The 25,476-nt window shown below is 40.7% G+C and overlaps 1 protein-coding gene across 1 annotated transcript in view; it reads right to left on the reverse strand.

The window, feature by feature from the left end:
• The window catches only part of LOC139468872 (early endosome antigen 1-like), a 75,450-nt gene that overhangs the window by 35,754 nt on the left and 14,220 nt on the right, over positions 1-25,476 (reverse strand). Inside the window, exons 5-16 of the mRNA XM_071251040.1 lie at positions 20,269-20,298; positions 18,501-18,590; positions 17,781-17,877; positions 12,940-13,127; positions 12,050-12,166; positions 11,194-11,367; positions 7,870-7,992; positions 6,691-6,888; positions 5,713-5,898; positions 1,487-1,593; positions 717-880; positions 24-253 (exon numbers count right to left, since the gene is read on the reverse strand). Of these exons, the coding sequence (XP_071107141.1) occupies positions 24-253; positions 717-880; positions 1,487-1,593; positions 5,713-5,898; positions 6,691-6,888; positions 7,870-7,992; positions 11,194-11,367; positions 12,050-12,166; positions 12,940-13,127; positions 17,781-17,877; positions 18,501-18,590; positions 20,269-20,298 (1,704 nt within the window). The remainder of the gene's footprint in view (positions 1-23; positions 254-716; positions 881-1,486; positions 1,594-5,712; positions 5,899-6,690; positions 6,889-7,869; positions 7,993-11,193; positions 11,368-12,049; positions 12,167-12,939; positions 13,128-17,780; positions 17,878-18,500; positions 18,591-20,268; positions 20,299-25,476) is intronic.

A 25,476-nucleotide genomic window follows, 5' to 3' on the forward strand; every position in this document is an offset into this window, starting at 1 on the left:
CAGCTGCCCCTACAGGTAGCTACCTGAGCCGTGAGTTGGTCGATCTTTTGTTGCCTCCTGTTGTCGGAGTCGTCAGTTTTGCGGTTGTGGGCAATGTCCAGCTGCGACCTGGTCTCCCACAGCTCCTGGTCCCGGGACTTCAGCTGTGACTGCAGTGTCTCTATCTCTGTCTGCATCTGCTGGGTGTTCCGCTGCAGCTGTGATGTCTGCCCTGTGAGGTTGTGGATCTCTAGCGTCAGGGACTCCACACGAGCTGGAATGATCATAGCCAAATGTTATGATATTAATGCACACTTATAGTGTAACGTATCCACCCCCTAAAGCATGTGTAACTGGCCAAAATATTACCCTGCACAACTCATTTGCAATTCAATCTTAACACTTTAGGAGTACACAACCAAAGCTGCCAGTTTTCTTGCATTAACATTACAATCTATCCCACCAGGTACCAATTTTGCTGCTCGATGAACAGGGGCAAAATTCAAACAAAGTCCCAAAGGATACAAAACATATTGAACAACCTTTGCTTCAGTGTCGGACACTACTGAAATCCTAGAAACCCACAAACGTCAAACTTGACTAGTCTTATCACCCATCGATCCACCAACTCGACAACACTTTGTGAAGTGTATACACACGGAACCACATGACTCCATGTGCATCATAATTTCTTCATCAAGATAATAAATGAGAGTAAGAGCTCATTTGAAACTCACCTTCCTGTTCTGCCGAGACTCTCTCTGCATTACAGTCAAGAGCTGCCGAGGCCAGACTGAGTCGTAGCATGTCATTCTCTTTCTTCATGGCTTCCATCATGTCCTCCAGTGTCTGCAGCCGAGCACACGCCTCGTGCTTCTCTTTCACCAACACCGACAGCTGCCTGCAACACAGCAACATCAGAATTACCTCCCTTTGTATAGCCAGTGTCTAAGCTCTCACGGTATCATAACTCGTATCCAAACGGCAATTGCAAGATTCTTGAAAATGTAGTGACATGTGAATGTTTGTGCATGTCTGCAGGAACGTCATAATAGTGAATAGGGCAAAAGTTTACTTCTGACTTACCATTTTTCCCACATTAATCAGATTGGTTTGAGATTGCAGACTAACAGAAAAACACCCATCTTACACCCCATACATTCTCACTCACAAATTACATGATTGTTGAAATGAAATAGAAATTCAAATTTAACAAACAAACAAAACAATTATAGCTCGCGGAAGAGTATTTTGGGGTAACAACATTCATTGCTTGTTTGTAAACATAATGGTCAGTTGGTTGCAAGTTCAAACATCTCAGAGCTGCATCTTTTTAAGCTTCATGGCACATTCTCTGTGTGCATTATACATGTAGTAATGAAATACTTGTCAAAGCTGTGGTTAAAAGTCCCCTAACACTTGTTTCTACTATCAAACTTCTATATAGTTAAAGCCCTGATATCCAAGACTCTGAGAAAACTGATTCCAGGAATCCTCCAACACTCACTCCTTGTACATGTTCTCAAAGGCCATCTTCTCGGAGCGGATGTCCTCAATCTTCTCCTCGACATGATGCAACTTGTTCTCATATTCCCCCTTCATCTCTCGCAGGTTCTGAGTTGAATAAACAGCGTCAATGGTGTTCGTGTCATGGCACACAATGCAATCATAGACCCATGCTTTCCCCCCTTTCCGGGTTTTCTAGGTAAATATATCAAGATGCAGGAGGTGAAAAAAACAGACAAATTCAATGTTTTACAATGTCAGTGGTATAGTTTTGTAGTCACTGTACAACCCCAGTGGGAGGTCTATTAACGACACAGCTGAAGTCAATCTATTAACACTATGTAGTCATACAGCCAAGAATAAAAAACTAAAGTCAAATTATCAAAGAAATGGTGTTACATATCAAACAAAGAGTTACACAAAGAGGTAATTCCCATTTTCTCACAGGTTGTATATTTTGTTTTGTATTTGCTAAAAATAGAGACACTGATATGGTAAGTAGAATGGTCTTTTTTATGGATGAATGTTACATCCATATTTGGTCAAAATATTTGAAAAAGCTACCTACCATAACCCCTAATGATATTTTTAATGCAAATCTGATAACAATGTTAGAAATTTCCCAGTATGCCTCAAAAGTAAAGTGTGAATTTGGGACATTATCACATCTAGCACAATAGAGCACCCAGTGAACCCATCTTTTTTATTTGTACAGTTAGTTAAATCGTTTAGTTTTCATAATACCTGCCTTAGGAAATGTTAAATACTGAATGCAGGCCAGTAAACCTGAAAAGTGTTCATAGAATCAGTAATGTCTGTGATGCTTGATCACAAGACTTTGTTATTTTCTTCCCTGAAAAACTTAGCTAAACATAACTAACAAAAAAAAAAAACTGAGAGGAAAGCATGATATTTCAAATAACAAGAAAAAACATAAACATAAATTGTTAGTATTTCAACAGATCTTAATGAGACAACAAAATCTATATCAGTTACATTGATAACATTATTGCATATATGAGGACAGTAAATTTCACATGACTATTAAAAGAAGATAAAATATTCTTATCATGAATTTCAATCAAGGTCATATCTTCTGTTCTGGCTATCATACAAACAAGCAGGCACAGTACATACATGGCTTACATGGCAAATGATTTTCTTTCAAAGAGGCATAGTTAAGAATTCCACCTAAAACATGAAAGGTGCCTAATTTTCTAAGCAGGCCCATATTGCAGGTTCACACTCGGTGTATATACCGGTAGTGTACAACATACCAGGAACCGAGGCGTTTTGGAACGGGTAATACACACATAGACGGCAGGTATTGGAACAGATAACAGATGTAGAGGTACAGCACCACATCGCGGACAAACACAGGTTTGTCAAACAACAAATATCAGCAGCAGAAGCACGTTGGCTTACAATCAGCAGAAAGTACATTGTTTTTGTTTGTTTGTTTATTGTTTAACGCCACACTAAGCAATTTTCCAGCTATATGACGGCAGTCTGTAGATAATCGAATCTTTACCAGACAATCCAGTGATTGACATCATGAGCATCGATCCAGGCAGTTGGGATGCGATGATATGCATCAACCAAGTCAGTGAGCCTGACCACCATTAGTCGCCTCTTAGGACAAGTATTGTCACCTTTTACGGCAAGAATGGGTTGGTGAAGACCTGTTCCACCCCAGATAATCAAGGTCAGAAAGTAAATAACTACAAAGAGAAATGAGAAAGATTTGAGTCTGGCATATCTAGGTTGTTGTTGTTTTTGTTGTTGTTATGCTTGTGTGTGACATGCTATTTATTGGGAGGCTGCCTCATCAAAAGTCACAAGTAGATTTTGGGTGAAGAAATTTCAGCATATCCACAACCTGGTACTCAACAATAGGCACATTACATTGCCTGAGTTAAAAGAGATGCCATGTTTCTCGTATGGGTCAATAGAAGCAATCCTTCATGAACTTCATCATATGTCAAAAGGTCGTGCTGGGTTCCTAGCACGCTATCGGATGAAATTAAGGCTAAGCAGATCACCACCTCTAATGCTCTGTTAACCCGATACCATCACAACCAACAAGTGTTTCATTTGCTGAGTGAGTGAGTGAGTGAGTGAGTGAGTGAGTGAGTATGGTTTTACGCCGCTTTAGCAATATCACGGCGGGGGACATCAGAAATGGGCTTCACAAATTGTACCCATATCAGGAATTGAATTGAACTGAATTATCATGGCAAGTGCCATGGCAAACTTTGAAGTGGTGTTCTACTCCATCGGGACACTGCCCCAGTTCACATCAGTCATATGTGGACAGGGCTACTGGATTCCACCTTCTACCCCATCCACTTTATTCATTAGGTCTGGCCCCTAGTGACAACCACCTGTTTTCAATTCTAAAAACATTTGCAAGGTCAGACATTTAATGAGGACCAAGAACTGGTTGCTGCTGTGGAGGGCTGGCTGACAGAACAGGATTTGATCTTCTACAAAACAGGGATAACTGACCTGAACTGTGGGGGGGACTACGTTGAAGACTAATTAAAGCTTGTGGTTCCATTGTACAAAGTGATCTTAGCGCTAAGGTGATGTATCTCCCATACCTTAACATAGACTTACGACGGTTGTAGCGCTAAGGGTTGTTTTGTACAACAGCACCTGTGACAACAATTCAGTTCTAAGTATGCTAGCCTCAATATGTGTTACACCCCATGGTAGGTGTCCCTGGCTTGGAGAAGAAATGGAAGATGTTCTTTGAATTGCAAGGGAACTATGTTGAAAAATAATTTAAGTTTGTGACAATATTCTAGTTCTGTGTTGCTTGGCTCAAAACTTTATGATATGCCCACATACATTCATCCCTCTGAAATTCCCTTGAGAAGTCAAATGATCAAAGAAAACAGATCCTGAGATCTTCCCCTAACAAAGATGTAAATAATGAACATTTTGACTCATAGCATCAGTCGTTGTGCTCATTTATCTCGTTATAGGATAAGGCTCTCTTCCCAGTTTCTCTAAGAAATTTTAGCACTGTGGTTATCATAACTCTTAGTGCTAAGGTGTGGCGGAGCAAAGCTCTGGCTCCATTCTGCAGCACTGCCAGCCATCAAAATAGCAAGCACAAAAGAATTACATAATAATGTATCATCCAAGCATCACAATCGCTATGACATCTCAGGAAAGAAAATTACACAACACAAACAGATACATTATTAAACGCACATTAACTCACATAAACGCAATCAATATGGAACGATAATGAAAACTCCAAAATTTACCCTCCACTCCAAACAGAAAGAAACCAGCCCAAAACCTGTGAAAGTTATAAGAGTTTCCTAAAAACAAAACAAGATGCTACTACATTGAATACAGCACCATTATAGTGTGAGGTCAGTCATGCAAACAAGACTACATTGAATACAGAACCATTATAGTGCAAGGTAAGTTATACAAACAAGGCTACATTGAATACAGAACCATTATAGTGTGAGGTAAGTTATACAAACAAGACTACATTGAATACAGAACCATTATAGTGCGAAGTAAGTTATACAAACAAGACTACACTGAATACAACACCATTATAGTGCGAAGTAAGTTATACAAACAAGACTACACTGAATACAACACCATTATAGTGAGGTCAGTCATACAAACAAGGCTACAAGCCACTACAGCTTCAGTACTTGGCAAGGCCACAACTAACTGACGACAGGGTCCTCAGAGTAGCCTTCCCCCTTTTTCATCAATCTGTGTATTCAGATGATTATTACTGATATCAATGCACAAGATACCAGAAGAAACTCCCCAAACTACTTAAAACTCTAAACTCTAAAACAGAAGATGTGTTATCATTTGGGTATCAATATTAGCCGTGTGAATATGTGAACATCTATAAATCTTGTCTGGCAAATAGATTTAGCGACATAAATGCCAAAGCTAACATATTCTTTACTCAAAATCAGTGTAGGTTTACCGAAATGCTTGCCCTGAGAAAGGGAGGATGAATCTACAATAACATTTACTATTTAGGATATTTTATCATTTGACATATACATACGACCATGGTGACAAATATAAAAAAAGTTCTTTCATGCCTGAAAAGAACATATTCTAATATAATCCCAATAGATTTCTCCAAATTATTCTTGTTGAGAGGCTCTCCGAAGGACATGTACGTAATTAGTTGTGGCCCTGCGACTATTTGAGTGCCAGGTCGGGTTCCACCTGCAGCCCTTGCTCCACATCCTCCCCACACAGCTCCAGGTCCTGTAGATGCAGCTCCCACAGCTGCAGCTGGCATCTTGCAGAGTCACGCGTGTTCCACAGATGACAGATGATCTCCTTCTCCTGACCTGCGGTCAATCCTGCCTGCTTTTCCACCTGAGACAGGATGTACTTGATGTCGGAGACCTGGGTGAGTGCAGTGAGGGACAGTGGAAACACACAGGTGAAACACATACAGTGGTGTACAACCCCCCAAAATCAATGTGCCATGCATCCCCAAAAAGAAAACGTGACACAAAGAATGTACTGAAATAAGCTTTCAAAAGGATGCAGCAAGTTAGCATGGTAAGTAACTTTAGTGTCATCTTATTGTTTGATGATTTATTCTATGGCACAAAAAGGTCATGTTAAGTGCATTAAATACAAAAGTATCTTTAAAATAAGATTACATATGTGGGTGAGTGGTATGTAAAGCCTCTTTGAACTATTTCAGTTTTATCACAGCTTGTCAAGTTAATGAGGGGGGAGAGCACAGTTTGTTGAGGTTAGCACCTAACAGTACAGGGAGGTGGTGGGGTAGTCTAGTGGTTAAAGATTTCGCTACTTGTGTTGAAGACCTGGGTTCAATTCTCCACATGATCACAATGTGTGAAGCAAATTTCTGGTGTCCCCACCGTGATATAGCTGGAATATTGCTAAAAGTTGCGTAAAACCATACTCACTCAGTCATTAGAACAGGGATCATGATCAATGCAAATCTTGGATTCAAACCCATGATCAGTGGATCCTGGTAAGGGACACAACTCTGTATTGGAACTGTAGAGCCATAGACACCTGTGCTCCCATATAGACATGCAACAATAGTGATAACAATGACACAATGCAATTAGTATATCACACAAAGGAAACGATACCCTTATGTTTGTCAGCAGAGTGATATTACTGATGATTCAGACTCTAACAGACAAAACGCCTCACCTTTTTTTGGTCTTGTTTCTGTGAGGATTGCTTGTTGCATGGAATGTTGGTGTTATCGTTGATGAGGTAGGAGTCATCAAGGGGGACTGAGAGACGTAGGTTCTCATTATCAACCTTCAGCTCGCGGCATCTCTGGTCTAGGTTCCGTGACTTATCCTTCTCTCTGTGGAGCTGCCTTGTCAGCTCTTTCTCTGATGACTGTAGAAGGCAGAAGAATGTTATTGGTTTGGTTTGGTTTGTTGTTTAACACCGCACTCAGCAATATTCCAGCTATATGATGGCGGTCTGTAAATAATCCATTCTGGACCAGACAATCCAGTGATTGACATCATGAGCATCGATCCACACAATTCTACTCCATAATCTCACCTTGAGACAGGTATGCGTGTACATTAGGCCTATTCTACTCCATAATCTCACCTTGAAATAGGTATGCAGGTACTTTGGGCCTATTCTACTCCAGAATCTCACCTTGAGACAGGTATGCAGGTACTTTGGGCCTATTCTACTGCAGAATATCACTTTGAGACTGGTATGCAGGTACTTTGGGCCTATTCTACTGCAGAATCTCACCTTGAGACAGGTATGCAGGTACTTTGGGCCTATTCTACTGCAGAATATCACTTTGAGACTGGTATGCAGGTACTTTGGGCCTATTCTACTGCAGAATATCACTTTGAGACTGGTATGCAGGTACTTTGGGCCTATTCTACTGCAGAATCTCACTCTGAGACAGGTATGCAGGTACTTTGGGCCTATTCTGCTCCAGAATCTCACCTTGAGACAGGTATGCAGGTACTTTGGGCCTATTCTACTCCAGAATCTCACCTTGAGACGGGTATGCAGGTACTTTGGGCCTATTCTACTCCAGAATCTCACCTTGAGACAGGTATGCGCGTACTTTGGGCCTATTCTACTCCAGAATCTCACCTTGAGACAGGTATGCAGGTACTTTGGGCCTATTCTACTCCAGAATCTCACCTTCAGACAGGTATGCAGGTACTTTGGGCCTATTCTACTCCAGAATCTCACCTTGAGACAGGTATGCAGGTACTTTGGGCCTAGTCTACTCCAGGATTTAACTTTGAGGTAAGTATGCTGGTACTTTATGCAAATGTTAACATTAGTGTTAGCCTGAAACACTGATCTTTTCTAAGATGATAATATTCTTGAACATACCTGTAAACGAGCATTCTCAGTTAAGAGCTTTTCTTCCACTGTAGAGAGGCTATTGGCCCGATCAGCTCTCTCCTGGTGCAGTCGGTCTTCCGTCACTCGAAGTCGTTGCTCTAATGCTTGCACCTAAGAGGCGGATCAGTTAGCAGCAGCATGGTAAGTGATCATATTGAAGCAGGGTAGTGGATCATATTGAAGCAGGGTAGTGGATTATATTGAAGCAGGATAGTGCATCATTTTGAAGCAGGGTAGGGGATCATATTGAAGCAGGGTAGTGGATCATATTGAAGCAGGGTAGTGGATTATATTGAAGCAGGGTAGTGCATCATTTTGAAGCAGGGTAGGGGATCATATTGAAGCAGGGTAGTGGATTATATTGAAGCAGGGTAGTGCATCATATTGAAGCAGGGTAGGGGATCATATGGAAGCAGGGTAGGGGATCATATTGAAGCAGGGTAGGGGATCATATTGAAGCAGGGTAGTGCATAATATTGAAGCAGGGTAGGGGATCATATTGAACCAGGGTAGTGGATTATATTGAAGCAGGGTAGAGCATCATATTGAGGCAGGGTAGGGGATCATATTGAAGCAGGGTAGTGGATCATATTGAAGCAGGGTAGTGCATCATATTGAAGCAGGGTAGTGGATTATATTGAAGCAGGGTAGTGGATCATATTGAAGCAGGGTAGGGGATCATATTGAAGCAGGGTAGTGGATTATATTGAAGCAGGGTAGGGAATCATATTGAAGCAGGGTAGGGGGTCATATTGAAGCAGGGTAGGGATCATATTGAAGCAGGTAGGGGATCATATTGAAGCAGGGTAGTGCATCATATTGAAGCAGAGTAGTGGATTATATTGAAGCAGGGTAGTGCATCATATTGAAGCAGGGTAGAGCATCATATTGAGGTAGGGTAGGGGATCACATTGAAGCAGGGTAGTGCATCATATTGAGGTAGGGTAGGGGATCATATTGAAGCAGGGTAGTGGATCATATTGAAGCAGGGTAGTGCATCACATTGAAGCAGGGTAGTGGATTATATTGAAGCAGGGTAGTGGATCATATTGAAGCAGGGTAGTGGATTATATTGAAGCAGGGTAGTGGATTATATTGAAGCAGGGTAGGGGATCATATTGAAGCAGGGTAGTGGATTATATTGATGCAGGGTAGTGCATCATATTAAAGCAGGGTAGGGGATCATATTGAAGCAGGGTAGTGGATCATATTGAAGCAGGGTAGGGGATCATATTGAAGCAGGGTAGTGGATTATATTGAAGCAGGGTAGGGAATCATATTGAAGCAGGGTAGGGGGTCATATTGAAGCAGGGTAGGGATCATATTGAAGCAGGTAGGGGATCATATTGAAGCAGGGTAGTGCATCATATTGAAGCAGAGTAGTGGATTATATTGAAGCAGGGTAGTGCATCATATTGAAGCAGGGTAGAGCATCATATTGAGGTAGGGTAGGGGATCACATTGAAGCAGGGTAGTGCATCATATTGAGGTAGGGTAGGGGATCATATTGAAGCAGGGTAGTGGATCATATTGAAGCAGGGTAGTGCATCACATTGAAGCAGGGTAGTGGATTATATTGAAGCAGGGTAGTGGATCATATTGAAGCAGGGTAGTGGATTATATTGAGGCAGGGTAGTGGATTATATTGAAGCAGGGTAGGGGATCATATTGAAGCAGGGTAGTGGATTATATTGATGCAGGGTAGTGCATCATATTAAAGCAGGGTAGGGGATCATATTGAAGCAGGGTAGTGGATCATATTGAAGCAGGGTAGGGGATCATATTGAAGCAGGGTAGGGGGTCATATTGAAGCAGGGTAGGGGATCATATTGAAGCAGGGTAGTGCATCATCATATTGAAGCAGAGTAGTGGATTATATTGAACCAGGGTAGTGGATCATATTGAAGCAGGGTAGAGCATCATATTGAGGTAGGGTAGGGGATCATATTGAAGCAGGGTAGTGCATCATATTGAAGCAGGGTAGTGGATTATATTGAACCAGGGTAGTGGATCATATTGAAGCAGGGTATTGCATCATATTGAGGTACGGTAGGGGATCATATTGAAGCAGGGTAGTGGATCATATTGAAGCAGGGTAGTGCATCATATTGAAGCAGGGTAGTGGATTATATTGAAGCAGGGTAGTGGATCATATTGAAGCAGGGTAGAGCATCATATTGAGGTAGGGTAGGGGATCATATTGAAGCATGGTAGTGCATCATATTGGACCAGGGTAGTGTATCATATTGGAGCAGGCCGTGTTGACAATTGCATACACCAAGGCGTGTCACAGTGAGCGACAGAGGTTGTACAATGAAGTAGATATTTGGGTAGAGTAGTGGCATCAGGAAGGTGATGAAGATGAGACAGTAGTGGGTCAATGTTCAGGGTGCAAGGAGGATGAAGTTTCCATGTTATATATTCAGGGGAAAGGAATTGGAAAATTGAGATAAGATTAGAGAATAAAGAGTCAATAGCAGCTTGTGCAGCAAGTGCACCCAGAGTTTATTTAGAAAGTCATGACATTCACAAACATACAGATAGAAGCCACAGGAAGTGACACACATGGTACATTCATCACAGACACAGGGTGACGGGATCACAGTCAATAGGAAATAATGTGCATGATTGAAAGGATGTACATCAGCAGTGGTTATATTTACATGCGCAGAATATGACAGGCGTCCAATAAAACATCATAACGACAGAATATTTACAAATCGGAGATTGTCAAAGTTTGTGTATTGGGTGTGAGACAGTTAGTATCGGCAAAGCAGAAAGAACAGAAAGAAGAGCATCTTATGAACATAATGCTTCATATATTAAAAAACAACTGAACACCAGAAACATTTTAAACAACAAAATGTAACAACTCACAATTGAAACTGATAAAAAGATTCCAATAGCACTTGCAAAAAGTATTCCAATAATTTCCCACCAGAAAAAGATTATAATCCTAGGCAAGGCTCGATTGTAGTGCTACCAGTGGCGATTATGAGTTATGTACTTTCTAAGTCCTTCCTATTTTCCAATCAGATTTCACCTATCATATCACTTGCATTTGCTTACCAAAAAAAAGGGGATGCCCAGTGAAGATGATCTGATCAATGATCAAGACTTATATTGTAACAAAAAGGGGTCTTACTTCGCGGAGTGAATCAAATCACTTGAACACCTTGATTAAAACATGAAAAAGTTTGGAAAATATCTGTTGACACTAAGTGGTACCTGTACATACAATTAATACAAAGTACAGCTTACCAATTGCTTCTCACTGATGAGAACATGCATCACTGATCTACTGTTACCCACCTGTTTCTCAGCAACCGATGAACCCACCCCTCCTGAATCTATCTGCTGCTGGAGAAGGTTCCTGATCTCGGTCAGTTGCACAACCTGGTGCTGGGCATTCTGGGCCCGGTCAATCTCAGCCTTCACCTGACTCTCACTCTGCTGAAGCAGCATCTTCACATGATCCAGCTCACTCTGGAAACACAACATCCACGCATACACACCTACATACCTTGACCCAGGGCCATTCATCCAACATCTAATGCTAGATCCTTTCACACAGTTGAGTTTCTACCTTGTAACAGTACCTTCAAAACTGTGACCCAACTGTGTGATTGGCATTCTAGCAGTTGGCAAATAAGTAAGATAAAACCCCGCTATCAGTCTGGAGATAACAGTGTAAGAATCTACATTAAAACGTCCCTATATGCAATAAACCAGGAGTTGTTATCCATAAAGTGGTATGTTTTTCTTAAAAACCGTGCTCAGCGTGCTTCCTGTGAACTCCAATTGTGTCATGACTAACTCCTTTATTTCAAGCTCTCTGTTGTCCCCAAAACTTTAAATACATTCTCTTTGTAGATTTCTATTGTGTTTTCTGCACGAAATGTATTGCCACACAACCTTTGAATTTTGTAGTAACGCAACTTTGCATCTTGTAACCTATTATTGTAGATAAAATTATTTAAATATGCCTACCAACAATGAATGAAAAGTACAAGTCTATGAACATTAGCTTCCGTGGTGTTGCTGCCGTTAAATTGTCTGTTTCAATCAGAGGGGCTTTATTGTGATTTAACAAACTCTGATTGACCAATCAGAATCGAGTAATTTCCAAATTCATGGTAGAGTGTTTGTCAACTGACAGATTCCTTACCTTGAGGGAATCGGCCTCAATCTTATAGGCTTCAAAGGCCCTGGATCTCTCAGCATTGGTCCTGATAGCATCAGCCTCTCTCTGGGAGGACTCCAGCAGCTTCTCCAGACTTAGCACCTACAAGACACACACAACACCAACTGATGCCAGGAATGGAGATTGTTGGAAAATGTCACATCAGTTTAAACTGCTTCGGCTAGCATGTAAAATGGTGTGAAATTAACCACTTAGGCCATAACTACAGTATCTTGTCTTGTCTTTCAAAATATTTCTGATAGTGCAGAAGTTATCATCAAAAAATTGTATTGCAATTGTATCATATGAGCATGTGTGTCATACTGATTTTACAAAAACAAGTGTCAGAATTCTTGTATTTCCCAAGCAAGAGCAAGGGTAATATGTTAATTCTTACACAAGTTGCATAAAATATGTATAACACACATGCAAGTTTAATAGTTTCTTTATTACTAATTATTTTGTAATCCTTTTGAGCCCCACTTGAGAAAAATGCTCTGATCGTTTCCACCGTCTTAGAAAACCAGAATTTGTGATATTTCAGATATGACAGCGGTGATGGTCCATGCAAAAAGCAGGAGTGAAAAGCGGAAACATCTTTTTCTTCACCCATGACCATCGCCGAGCACTGTCTTTTTGTTGTCGTAAGGTAAGCAGTGAATGCATTAAGGAGTAATGCAGGATAAGTAAAAAAATGGCTATTTCTAACCCTTGTAGGTATCTCTATTGCGATTCATATTGCGAAATATTGGGAGCTTAGTCCTTTTTACAATGATTGACACTATTTCTACATACTAAAGTAACTATTACCATGTCAATTCATGAGTCTGATAAAGAGTACAGAGACAAGAAAAAACACTCTTGACTGTTGTTACCTCTGCCTGTAGAGTATCGTTATGGCGTGTAAGGGAGACAATCCTAGTCTGAAACTGGTCCATGTCTCTCTGTGTCTCGGATCGTGCCTTGTCATAAAGGGTAGAGATCTCTGTAGCCATGCTGGTTTGGAGGCTGTCCATCTCATTGTGGGCAGAGCTCAGGTTCTGTTCCAGTTCAGTAACTTTGGCTAAAACAAATTTTGTAAGTACAGTCCTCGGTTTTGTTTCAAAGACCAGTCCAGAGGACTAGAGTTAACCTTATTTCACCGATCCTCAGAGTTTGTAGCAAGTCCTGCATGAAGAAGACCTTTACAATGTTAACAATATCATTTTCAGTCAGTTTGAATTTGCAGCAAAATTGAAACATAGAGAACTTATTCAGACTTATAGCCCTCAAATGCTACAAGTCAATGAGGACTACCATCTTTGGATTTTTACTTGTACTCAGCACATTCTTGTAGTCTCGGGCTAGCAGACTAGCATGAATTTCAAAGGCCGAACAACAATGCAAAATCATTAGAACAGGTCCAGTTATTTCAGAAACCTCACCGCTATACAATTACTGGTGAGAACATTCAAATATAATGAAAGGGAGATTACTTTTAATCTCATGAATTGCTTACCTAGATATGCCTTTCTGAGTATGAGTTCAATGAAAACCATAAGGTCTAGGTTGATAGGGTTTTCTACATGACTAGCATCTTGCTACAATATTGCCAAAGTAAAAGATTTTTGAGAAATCAGCACTGCCAATTTATCAAGTGTATCAAGATTCACAAGGGAATGAGTCTTTGGCAAGAGGCTTACAACATTCATTCCCAAGGGGCAGATCATTTGTTATTTGGAGGTATTCTTTTACCAGAACCAGACCATGAGGTCAACAATCGAATCTGACCGGGTGACATCCAGGGCATGAAGATGACTATCCCTGCCACTGTGGCATCGCCAGGAGACAACAAGTCTTAAATGGTGAGATCTTCACATGAGGCAGACGACAGCGGTTCATAAGGCGCCTGGCGTAAGCCTCGTCAAACAATATTGAGAACCCAATCTGGAGGGCAAAACTTCTTAGCCTGTTCTTTTAGCCTAAAACCTCAGACAACGGCCAAAAGCGCAGGGACTGAGGCCAAACAGGAACCATGAGTGATCTTCAAGCAGAGTTGAGCACCGAAAGGTATGTCAAAATAGTTGAGTCAGCATTGTGACGGGATGGGTGTAGAAATAATGAGATGTCAGCCACCTGGGGGACGGTGGCCTCCACTGGAATAATGTGTCTGGGATTACAGAAAGCCTGAATAGTATGCTACTTGTCATCACATAGGGAACGAGTTGAGGTACGATGAGCCCTGGAAACAGCATTTGCTACACGAGTCAAGAACCCTTTAGCTGTCAGGGACTTCTGGAGACAGATTGTAGCTGTCAGGGTCTGGATGAGGCTGTCTGGTGTGATGGTTGAGCAGCAGATTTGGCCAAAATGGAGGGCGCAACACAGGTTCCCCGGCAATCGGAAGGAGACTTGGAAACCAAACTCTGGCCGTCCAGTAAGGCGTGACCAAAGGCAGATTCAGAAGACAGGTCTGGGCTGCATTGTGAATGACCTGGGAAAGAAGAACTGGGAGTGGAAAAGCGTACGCACAGTGAACAGTGTGAGGCCGTTTACTTCCCAACCAGTTCAGTATGGGACCAGAGAGACGTACATTGGCAATTGGTAACTCACTGTAGTGAAGAGATTGACGTTGGGAGTTCCAAGGTGGTCGCACATGAACCCGGACAGGGAGTCTGCCAACACATTGCGGCATCCTGGAATGTTACGGGACCCCTGTTTGTTGATGTAATACACCACCCTGGAGTTGTCCAAAGCGACCAGAAGACAGCTGTTGCGGATTGATCGCCATTGACGAATGGCCCGGATGACTGCCTCCAACTCAAGGTTGTTGATATGCCATGCAAGCTCGGTTGGCATCCAAAGACCTGATGTGGTTTACTGGAGAATGTGGGCACCCAAGCCTTGGAGAGAATTTCTCCACAAATAGATGGTGGATAGCTTGCTGCAGAGGTTCCACTTAAGACATTGATGGGGCTAGCCACCACTCCAGAAACGGGCATAATTCTACTGGTAGAGGCATGAGGGGACCCATCAGGTGGGAGCGCAGACAAGGAAGGAGAAATCTCTGAAGGGGATGCAGCTGAACGCTACCCATGGATGTAAGATCTTGAGTTGAAGTCAACAGACCGAGAAGGGTCTGCCACTAGCGGAGGTCAAAAGGTTGACCTAGTCCTCTCTGGATCCCGGATTGGATGACAGCGAACTGATCCGACAGAACATGTATCAAGTTAAATTCCGTCAGAAAGAAGCCACCAATGAAAGTGAAGTAGTGAAAGGGATAAGATCTTATTTCTCCCCACTCAACCCAACCAATGAAGGAGTTGAAAGGTGAAATCCCGATGAAGAGTCAGATTGATGCTGAAAGACCTGAAAGTCATCATTTCTTCTCATGTATGATCAAATCTCTCCAAATATTCAAAATACATTCAACTTTTTATACACAACACCCATAATTACCACCAGGTAATTTACAGGTAGGATATAAATGGATTATCAGAAGATCTAAATTTAAACCTGTGTGCAATATCAGACATGACATACTGATGGCATCTGCTTCTGATTCTCAGTAAGATCTATCTTACCTGAACGTTGTACACCACTTCAACATGCAGTTTAACAACATACCTCAACGATATGACACAAGGGACACAGGGCTATGTGAGGAATACACCAGTGATTAAACCCCACTCTGAGCAATGCTGTATGAATTACATGCCAGGAATATATATATCCATCCAGGCATACACCCTCTTCACCTCATTATAGCGCAGAGTGTTATCACTAATGTACCAGGAATTTCTTAACTGGCAATTCCATTTATGACATTTGTTGGATATGATAATAATTAGCAATAATAAAAACTATAAAAAAATAGATTGGGTAGGCTTATAGTGAAACTGCGTTATAATGAGGGCATCTCCAGCAGCAGTTGTAAACAGAGCCTATACCATTACTGAGAACATTGGCTCAGTAAGTCTTGTTGGCAGCATAGCTGAATAAACACATGACCAATTATAATCAAAGCAGCTAAATGTCACTGTGTACAAGCTATGAAATAATAACAGTTAAATGATCATAATAATGATCCTGCTCTTCATACATATAGCAGAGTCTGCTTGAACCAGGTTTCTGAACAACTGAAATTTACACCCAGTTTTGAAAGAGGTCTGGATCAGAGAGAATATAGCAGGAGAAATACAATGAGATTTCCGTGCATTGAATACACAATAAAACCTGCAAATCTAAAAACACATAATGTTTTATCACCTAACTATTGAAGTAAATTAGCCTTAACATCCGTTCACATTAAAGATGTTCACAAGTCTGTGTGATTATGTAACTTTATAGTAAATAAAATATTTTAAAATCTAAATGGTTTAATCTCGTCATACATGACAAAAGACAGGTATCCTTATGTAACTTAAGCTGATATGATGTTTGTTTGCTTGTTTGTTGTTTAACACAATACTCAGCAATATTCCAGCTATATGAAGGCAGTCTGTAAATAATAGTGTCTGGCCCAGACAATTTAGTGATTGACATCATGAGCATTGATCTACTCAACTTGGACACAATGACATACAGTCAAGTACCGTTAATCCGACATTGTTGGTTGCATATGATTATGTCATATCAACGAGTAGGTCGGATAAACGCAATTAATTAGTATCAACGTCTGTGATCGAAAATCGGACAACTATACGATAGATAACGATACAAACACGTAATAAAAAAATATAAATGAAATATTGATATTGTTAGGTTACATTGTTAACGGAATATGTTTTCTAATCATGCAACTTCTAAAGCTCAACACAAAACAACTGTTACGGACTGTATGACTTATTCAAAATACTTTTAAAAGCATGGTCTGGAATGGAAGTCGCAACTTTGAAACTGGTACCGCAAAGCTAAGAAAGCTGCTTTCTAAGTAGCTAATGTTAACTTCCTGTTAGTTATTTCATTGGTCGGTCATAGTTCGCGAAAGGTTGTTCTGACGTGACCACCTGTAATGGGATGTCCTTGCATCTGATTTTAATGATATTGAGGTAATCTTAGCATGTGATTAATCCTGTTTTCTTTATTTAAAGCATTAGATCTAATTGTTTAATGTTAAGCAAGTTTTTCTCTGCAGCCATTGTAATATGCAGGTACCAGCCGACTCGTCTTGCATCATAACACGGACCGTGTTCTTGTGGGCAGATGACCACGGATTATGACTGATCATTGTGTCAGATTAACAAGACTGATTAATGAGTGATTTCGGTAATTTGTTGCAAATTAGGTGTGTTGGAGTCGGGAGTGCGATTTAATTGGTTCCCATCATTAGTGTCGGATAAAGCTGATTGTCAGATTAACCAGTGTCGGATTTACGACGGATTTCTCAACCAAGTCAGCAAGCCAGACCACCTGATACCGTTTGTTGCCCATTACGACAAGCATGGGTTGCTATAGACCAGATCTAACCCAGATCTTCTCTGGGGTAGCTGATGTGAGATCAGAGCCCAGTACACTGAGATGACAGATGCATCCTATGATGTCAACATCCACTATCTTATAATTGCAAGTGGATTACATGTTTATTGCAAGAATATTACAAAAGAAAAACTAATCCATATTTCTAATTTCCTTAACATTTTGTTCTACATAATTAGATATGATTATTGATGTAAAGAGGTTCAGACAACCCAGAATGATATATTGACTGACTCTTTGATCACCAGGTCCAGCTTACCGGAGGCCCTGTTGAACTTCTCCTTCATCAACTTGTTCTCCATCACCACGGTCGAGTTCTCCACCTGCAGCTTCCGCATCTGGCTCTCCATCTTCTCCTAAAGAACACAACAGGGTTTCATTGTCACAAAACTCCATATCATATAATAAAACACCCAGTAAGAAAAGTCTCCACAATGATTTTGACAAAGAATGTATTTGGGGTTCAAACTTGCTTCCAAACATTTGAACTAATGCCTCTGAACTTTAGGAAAAAGAGCTTTAAAGAAAAACAGTACTGAGAAGAATGACAGTACTGAGCAGGAAAAACATGTGCCTTAGTGACATTAAAACCTAGTTTGGTGGCAAAGTTGCATTTGAATTTTTGATGTATTGATAGACTGTTCACACACAACACAGGAAAACATAAAATTCAGCCATGTCACACCAACCCATGATCAATGGTGGAATGTTACTAGGATGTCTGAAGCTGATACCTAGTGAGAAATACATATATTAGCGTTCAAACAATAAAGGTTTGTTAACATGACTGCATTGTCATGTTACTGGCCACACTTTCGTGTTACTGACCACACTGTCATGTGACTGTCCACACTGTCATGTGACTGACCATACTGTCATGTGACTGTCCACACTGTCATGTGACTGACCACACACACGCCACACAGTCATGTGACTGTCCACACTGTCATGCAATCTACCACACTGTCATGCAACTGACCTTCTCCACTATAAAGTTTCGGATGTCTGATGTACGAGAGTTGACTGACATGGAGGAAGACATCTTGCACTGAACGTCACCTGGCCTGGACTGAAACAAAACATCAGTTCAACTCAAAAACAGTGTACATTTCATACAAAAAAACGGAAGCTGCCATAGCCCTTGTATTTTCTGGGGCAAATACTAGTGCCCTACCAACTAAGAAAACATGATTGAGTAAATACATACAAGCATATTTAAATATGCTTGAGTCTCACATACAGTGAAACCTGAATCATTAGTCCAGACCTTGTTAATGCAGAAACTGAACCTCTCAAATGAAAAATGTCGGATATGCTGACATGTATACAATGTGACCTTACTTTGCAACTATGATTAGTTAATCAGGAAATCTGCAATAAAACAGACTGTTTCCGTGGGAATGCTACCATCCGGATTAACAAAGTGTCACTGTATTGTGTATACACACTAAACATGGTAAAGTAGATTATAGTTCATTCTAACACAATCATAAATCAACATCAAACGTACCCTTCATGTCCACAATATGGTCAAACATAGTGAGCTGTGAAATGCCAAATAGCCAAAATAGGTAAATAACTCAAATCTGCACCTAGCAATCTTACGCAAGTACCACACATCAGCAACTGCAACTGGGTAAAAGAAGTTAGGTCACACTGACATGCTCTAGCATGGCTACACGGGAAAGCTTGAAAATCTTAAACCAGTCCCAGTTCTACACAGCTTCTGCTCATGTTATCATGAAACTCACATTAATAATGATTTCCGCGATAAACAATGTTTCAATGAATGAAATGTTAACAATGAACAAAGATAAAAATCACAAGTTAAACAAGATTAGCAAACAAAAACATTGTTCTAATATTAACATAATCAAAGGTCCATAGTCTTAAACACATTTCATGCACTTAGGTCAAAACAACCTACATAACCATGATAACTGCATGTTAGTGAATGATATAAAAGAATTAAACATGTTAAAGAAGACAAATTCTGGTAGTTGCCAAAAATGGTAGAAACTTGGATGATGTAGCACAGGGAGAAGGTTATGCCTGTCTATAGTACCCATCTAAAACCTTTTCAAGGCAATTATCACACCTTGCTAAATATAAGACGCGAGGTGCTTTCAAACTGATTTATTAGGACATTCCTACTTTATTTCATCGTCTGAATGACTGCATCAGTACATCTAACATGTCTAAAGACACAATTAAAATATTCAAGTCCACACACCAATGTTTTAATATCATTTTGAGATTGACTTAAGATAATTTCTTATTACATGACCGCCGTGATGCCGCTGGAGTATTTCTAAAAGCGGCGTAAAACCATACTCACTCACTTTTATTACATGACGTCATCAAGCATTACTAGAGAAAATATGATGGTTATATATATTTTTTAACAATAAATGAACAATGTTTGCCAAATTCAAAGCCCTTATAAAAGGTGTTTTATCAAACTCTAAGGCCTTTTTGCAAGACAGATAAATATAAGCACTTACCAATGCCAGGCTGGCAAATTACATGCCATTTGGTGGGGCAGGATATGCTCCCTTTTTGCGAACACCTGGTATCATCACTATTTGACAGTGAGTCATAAACACATTCTCATGATATAATCACTTTTACCATTATAATTAATTATTTTGAAGCCTGTGTGAACACTGCTATTTATGGATGAACAAGTAACTGAACAAAGGAGGATCAAAACAATGGTAGCACGGCACTCTGACGAAACACCTTACCTCATCCACGTCAATGTGGAAGTTCTTTTCCTGGAAAGGAGTAAGGTTTCATGACTACATGCACTATCTCAGAGATGACTTCTCTCGGACACCACATCAGTTAGTTACAATACTGGGGCTTGTTGATAATGCAGGTAATCTTTTTTATCAGCTTAAACATGTTTTACCTTCAGAATTGTATGTTAGCATATTGGGATTTTGATCAAAGGCTGCTTTGCTTAACAAATCTCTGAAAAGATTTTACTGTGCTTTTCATCAATACACAGGGTTTTTCTTTCACCCATGAATATATTCAGCCATTCTTGACTATGTGGTGTTGTGCTTGTTTCAGTCTATGAATAAAGCCAACCATACTTCCGGTGGGAAAGGCAACAGCAAGTGGTCTTGACAAAGACGTCTCACATGACATGGCGTAATTGAAAATTATTCCCTCTTTACACGCATACCCATTGGCTTTACACATTGCGTCAGTGTCAGGCAATGATGTATTCATAAAATGTTAATGCATGGATTTGGGCTCATTTCATTTCAAATAGCACTCAGTCTCATTTCTTTAGCTGACATTAAAGGGCAAGTTCACACAAAAATGAACCTATTTTTCTTGTACTTTTTCCACATTAAAAGTGTTAACCTAGTAGTGTCATAGACAAAAACATAAAAATATCACAATTAATTAACATGTTTTGCGCTTAAACGATTTATATTTCACATTTACCAAGTGTTCTATTTCCATAACAAAAACACCATGGCTTATGCCCCTTGCAATATGACGTCATTGGTGCCAATTGATAAACATTTAAGGATTGACTGTGTATTTTTTTCGGTTCATTGAGGTATGAATCGAAAAACCGATGTGCAAACTGTATGAATCCGTGTAGCGGATTCTTACAAAAGTTTGCACATCGGTTTTTCGATTCATACCTCAATGAACCGAAAAAAATATACAGTCAATGCTTATAATTAATTTCTACAACGTAAAACATCTTTTATCTACAATAGTTTAACCCAAAACAGATGCATATATCAAAAGAGACAAAAATGACGACATTGATAAACATTCCAGGTGTAGGAATACATACAGTGGCGTTACATGAATCAGGTGATCGTTTAATTTATGCACATAACTTGACACGCCTACACAGTCAGTAGCCAATCAAAGGAGAGTGGGTTTAAAACAATGTTCATTGGACCTGTCAATTAAGGCAAGAGGCGAAAAGAACTGCAACAGTCCGACTGTAACGAACCGGAAGAAATATGTCCGAGAGAAGGCGGCTGTTTCAAATAACATGGTCATTTACTGCATGATTCAAACATTACTTCCCTGATTACGGTAAAACACAGTTGGAGAAATGCTAGTTATAAATGAAAGACATAATGAAGACATGAAAGTTGAACCGGGGCGAGCGGGAAAAAAACAGGCGAGCGAGGCGGCACGTTTGCTGTTTCATTCATTCTCGGCCTTCGGTTTCAAAGGGTAGTTTGGACAATCAATATGCATGAAAGTCGCTAAATGTCCTGTGCATGACGATACACGTGAGCAGAAAGGGAATTCCCTCGACTGTAATATTGGGATTCCCCGACATTCCGCAGTAATAAAAGTAGTGCGGTGCAGTGGGCGTGGCTAATTTTTTTTACATTCATTAGGAAATGAATGCAATAACACGTGACCAAATCAGCTAATCAGAATGCAGAAATTTCCATGAACACAACGAACATTTAATTATTATGACGTCAACATGCTTTGTTAGAGCCGCTTCACGTGGTTTAGGTACAGGTGTGTGTTTCTAGTGTCTCAGATGCCAGCCAGCATAGTGTTATGCTGAGTCACCACTGCGCCGGCGTGTGTCGTAGGCCATGTTGTTTTACCGCAAACTGGTACTTTTGCTTTGAGAATAGACAGGGACCCAGTTGAATTGGCACCAATTACGTCATAATCTAAGGGGGATAACCTCAGGCATGTTTAGCTCGAAAAACGAAGGCCTCATAACGGCATATCATTTTCACAGTATTGTGAGCTACCTACTTTCACTGTGGAAAAAGTGAGTGTATATTTTCAAACACAAATACTAACTAATTCTAAAACTGCGTTTTTGTTTAGAAAAAGAAAGAAAGTGATTTTTGCGTGTACACTTCCCCTTTAAACAGACATACATCACCACGACACAGCAAAGCAACCATAGATGAATTTCCCTGAGGTAATGATAACAGTTGAAATTTACATTCATAAATGTTCTATGATACTGTTACAGCTTGACATCTGAATTAGCTTACCTGACTTGTATGTCTATCAAGTGTCATTTGGAAGGGATAGGGTGCAGCAGGGTTGACAGGTGTGGTAGAGTGAGCAGAAGCTGAGACTGGACCTCTAGGGACCACAGGGTAGACAGGAATAGGAGGAGTAGATGGGTGTCCGGAGCAATAGCTACTGTACAGTTGGTTCAGGGTGCCCAGAGCTGTGTCAAACTCGGACCCCAGCACATGCAGGGATAGGTTTGGGTTGGCACTGAATAGTTTCCAGAATATTTCATTGGCTGACAGAGCTGAATGCAAACTTTTTGGCATGGTTCTCTTCTCTTCCGAAGGATGTTCTTCATCATCTGAGTAAGCATCATAACTGAGATTAGATGTCACCCTCAGTGAAGAGTCTCTAGGAGTGAAGACAGAATCTGCATAGCTCAGAGAAGATGCAGAATCTCTGCCTAAGTGTCCAAAGCCAGAGTCTGTGGACATTCCTGTAGCTGGGCTGTAGGTTTTATGGGAACAAGTAGAGCCTGTGACAGAGAGAGGTTGACTTGGCATTGGTTGTCTCTGACCAGTGTCTGAATAGCTGTCTGTGTTTTGTGGACAGAATCTGTTTCCAGAGGAATCAGGGTGTTGTTTTATGAAGTCTGGTTCACTGAAAGACTCCGGGAATGCACTTATCAGCATGTCTGATAATTCTCTGAAATATGTTGTGATATCACTCAGAGCCGAATCCAAATACTGCTTGGTTCGAGGTCTGCTTCCATCTGTCTGTAAGAGGCCTGAGTCCCTGTGCTCTAAGCAAGCTGAGGAAGATGGTTGACTCTGCATCCCAAGTTGTGAGGGAGTAGTATATGAAAATGTCCCAAGTCCTGGAAAAAGAGGTTTCGCCCCAGAAACATGTGAATCTGACCCTCTGGAATTGACATGTTGGTTCTGAAGTCCACTACCTGATGGTGCATTCTCTCTTGCCCACATCAACTGTGAGGGTGTAGTATAATCAAACACTCCATATCCAGGACTCTTCCTCCTTCTTTCTTCAGGATCTTGCTCGCTTCTGAGAAGTTGAGATGGTGTTGTATTATCCGTGAAACTTGTATTGCTAACAGGAATTTGATCTTGTTGCTGCCTCTGCTCAACCATCTGTGATGGTGTTGAATAGTTGAAAAAATAATAGCCTGGGTTTCTCTCATGACTTGTATTTGCTTCAAGACTTCTCTTCAACTCTGAAGTAGTTGTGTTGTCTGGATGCTGAGTGGAAGGCTTCGACTCTCTTGTCTGTATCAGTGTGGATGGAGTTGAGTACTCAAAAGCTCCATATCCAGGACTGTTCATCTGAACCCCTTCTCTCTCTTGATACTTTTGCAACAACTTTGAAGGAGTTGTGTAATCTGGAAGACTTGCCTTGTGGTCTGGATGCTGGGTGGAAGGCTCAGACTCTCTTGTCTGTATCAGTGTGGATGGAGTTGAGTACTCAAAAGCTCCATATCCAGGACTGTTCATCTGAACCCCTTCTCTCTCTTGATACTTTTGCAACAACTTTGAAGGAGTTGTGTAATCTGGAAGACTTGCCTTGTGGTCTGGATGCTGGGTGGAAGGCTCAGACTCTCTTGTCTGTATCAGTGTGGATGGAGTTGAGTACTCAAAAGCTCCATATCCAGGACTATTCATCTGAACCCCTTCTCTCTCTTGATACTTTTGCAACAACTTTGAAGGAGTTGTGTAATCTGGAAGACTTGCCTTGTGGTCTGGATGCTGGGTGGAAGGCTCAGACTCTCTTGTCTGTATCAGTGTGGATGGAGTTGAGTACTCATGACTTTTATTTGCTTCAAGACTACTATTCTTCAACTCTGAAGTAGTTGTGTTGTCTGGATGCTGAGTGGAAGGCTCAGACTCTCTTCTCTGTATCAGTGTGGATGGAGTTGAGTACTCATGACTCTTATTTGCTTCAAGACTACTATTCTTCAACTCTGAAGTAGTTGTGTTGTCTGGATGCTGGGTGGAAGAAGGCTCAGACTCTCTTCTCTGTATCAGTGTGGATGGAGTTGAGTACTCAAAAGCTCCATATCCAGGACTATTCATCTGAACCCCTTCTCTCTCTTGATACTTTTGCAACAACTTTGAAGGAGTTGTGTAATCTGATATGGTAGCAGTACTATCAGTCTGTTTTGACTTTTGTTCATCTTTATCTAGTAGATACTTTTTTGGATCATTGTCTTTTGAGAATGCAATGTCTGTGATTTTACTTGGTCTTATTTCTCTTTGACTATCTGATATTTCAGAAGTACCCTCATATTCCTTTCTACTATTAGACTTTTTCTGTGAGATTTCAAATTCTTGCTCACTAGACACATCCTTTTCCAAAGGCTCTTGAGACTTTCCATCTCTCTCCTGTTCTTCATCAAGAATGATTGGGGAGTCACATTTCACAGACTCATCAACTGCATATTTTGATGTTGTACTGTTTTGTTTAAATCCTTTTCCCTCTCGCTTGAACTTTTCCTGTGAAGTGCTTCTCATCCTGTCCACATGTCTCTGAAGAAGCTTCAGGGGAGTATTATACTTTTCTCCACTATAGTGAGACACCAAGTCACCAACCATCTGGACTTTATCCCCAGGACCGGAAAAAACAGATTTTGCTGCATGCTCTGAAGTACTGGATGTACTGCTATGGCCACTGTTATCAGAGTTAAAACTTTGTGTTGACACAGACCCATTGCCATTATTTTCTGTATTTTCAGATTTTGCAAGAGGTGATATCACCTTGTCACCTTTCCTCCAGTACGAAATTATCACAGGTGGTTTTGATGAGCCTTCGTCATTTGAAAATAGACTTTTCTCTGCCTCTTTACATTGCTTTTCACGAAGAAGCAGTCCTGGAGATTTATATTCCCCCACACTGGGCCGTAAACCAATCGCAGTGCCTGTTTGTGGAGTCGTGTGTCTTGATGAAGCCTGCTTTCGACT

This window comes from Haliotis cracherodii, unplaced genomic scaffold (assembly GCF_022045235.1).
Source record: "Haliotis cracherodii isolate W230 unplaced genomic scaffold, xgHalCrac1.p SCAF_1, whole genome shotgun sequence".
NCBI lineage: Eukaryota > Metazoa > Mollusca > Gastropoda > Lepetellida > Haliotidae > Haliotis > Haliotis cracherodii.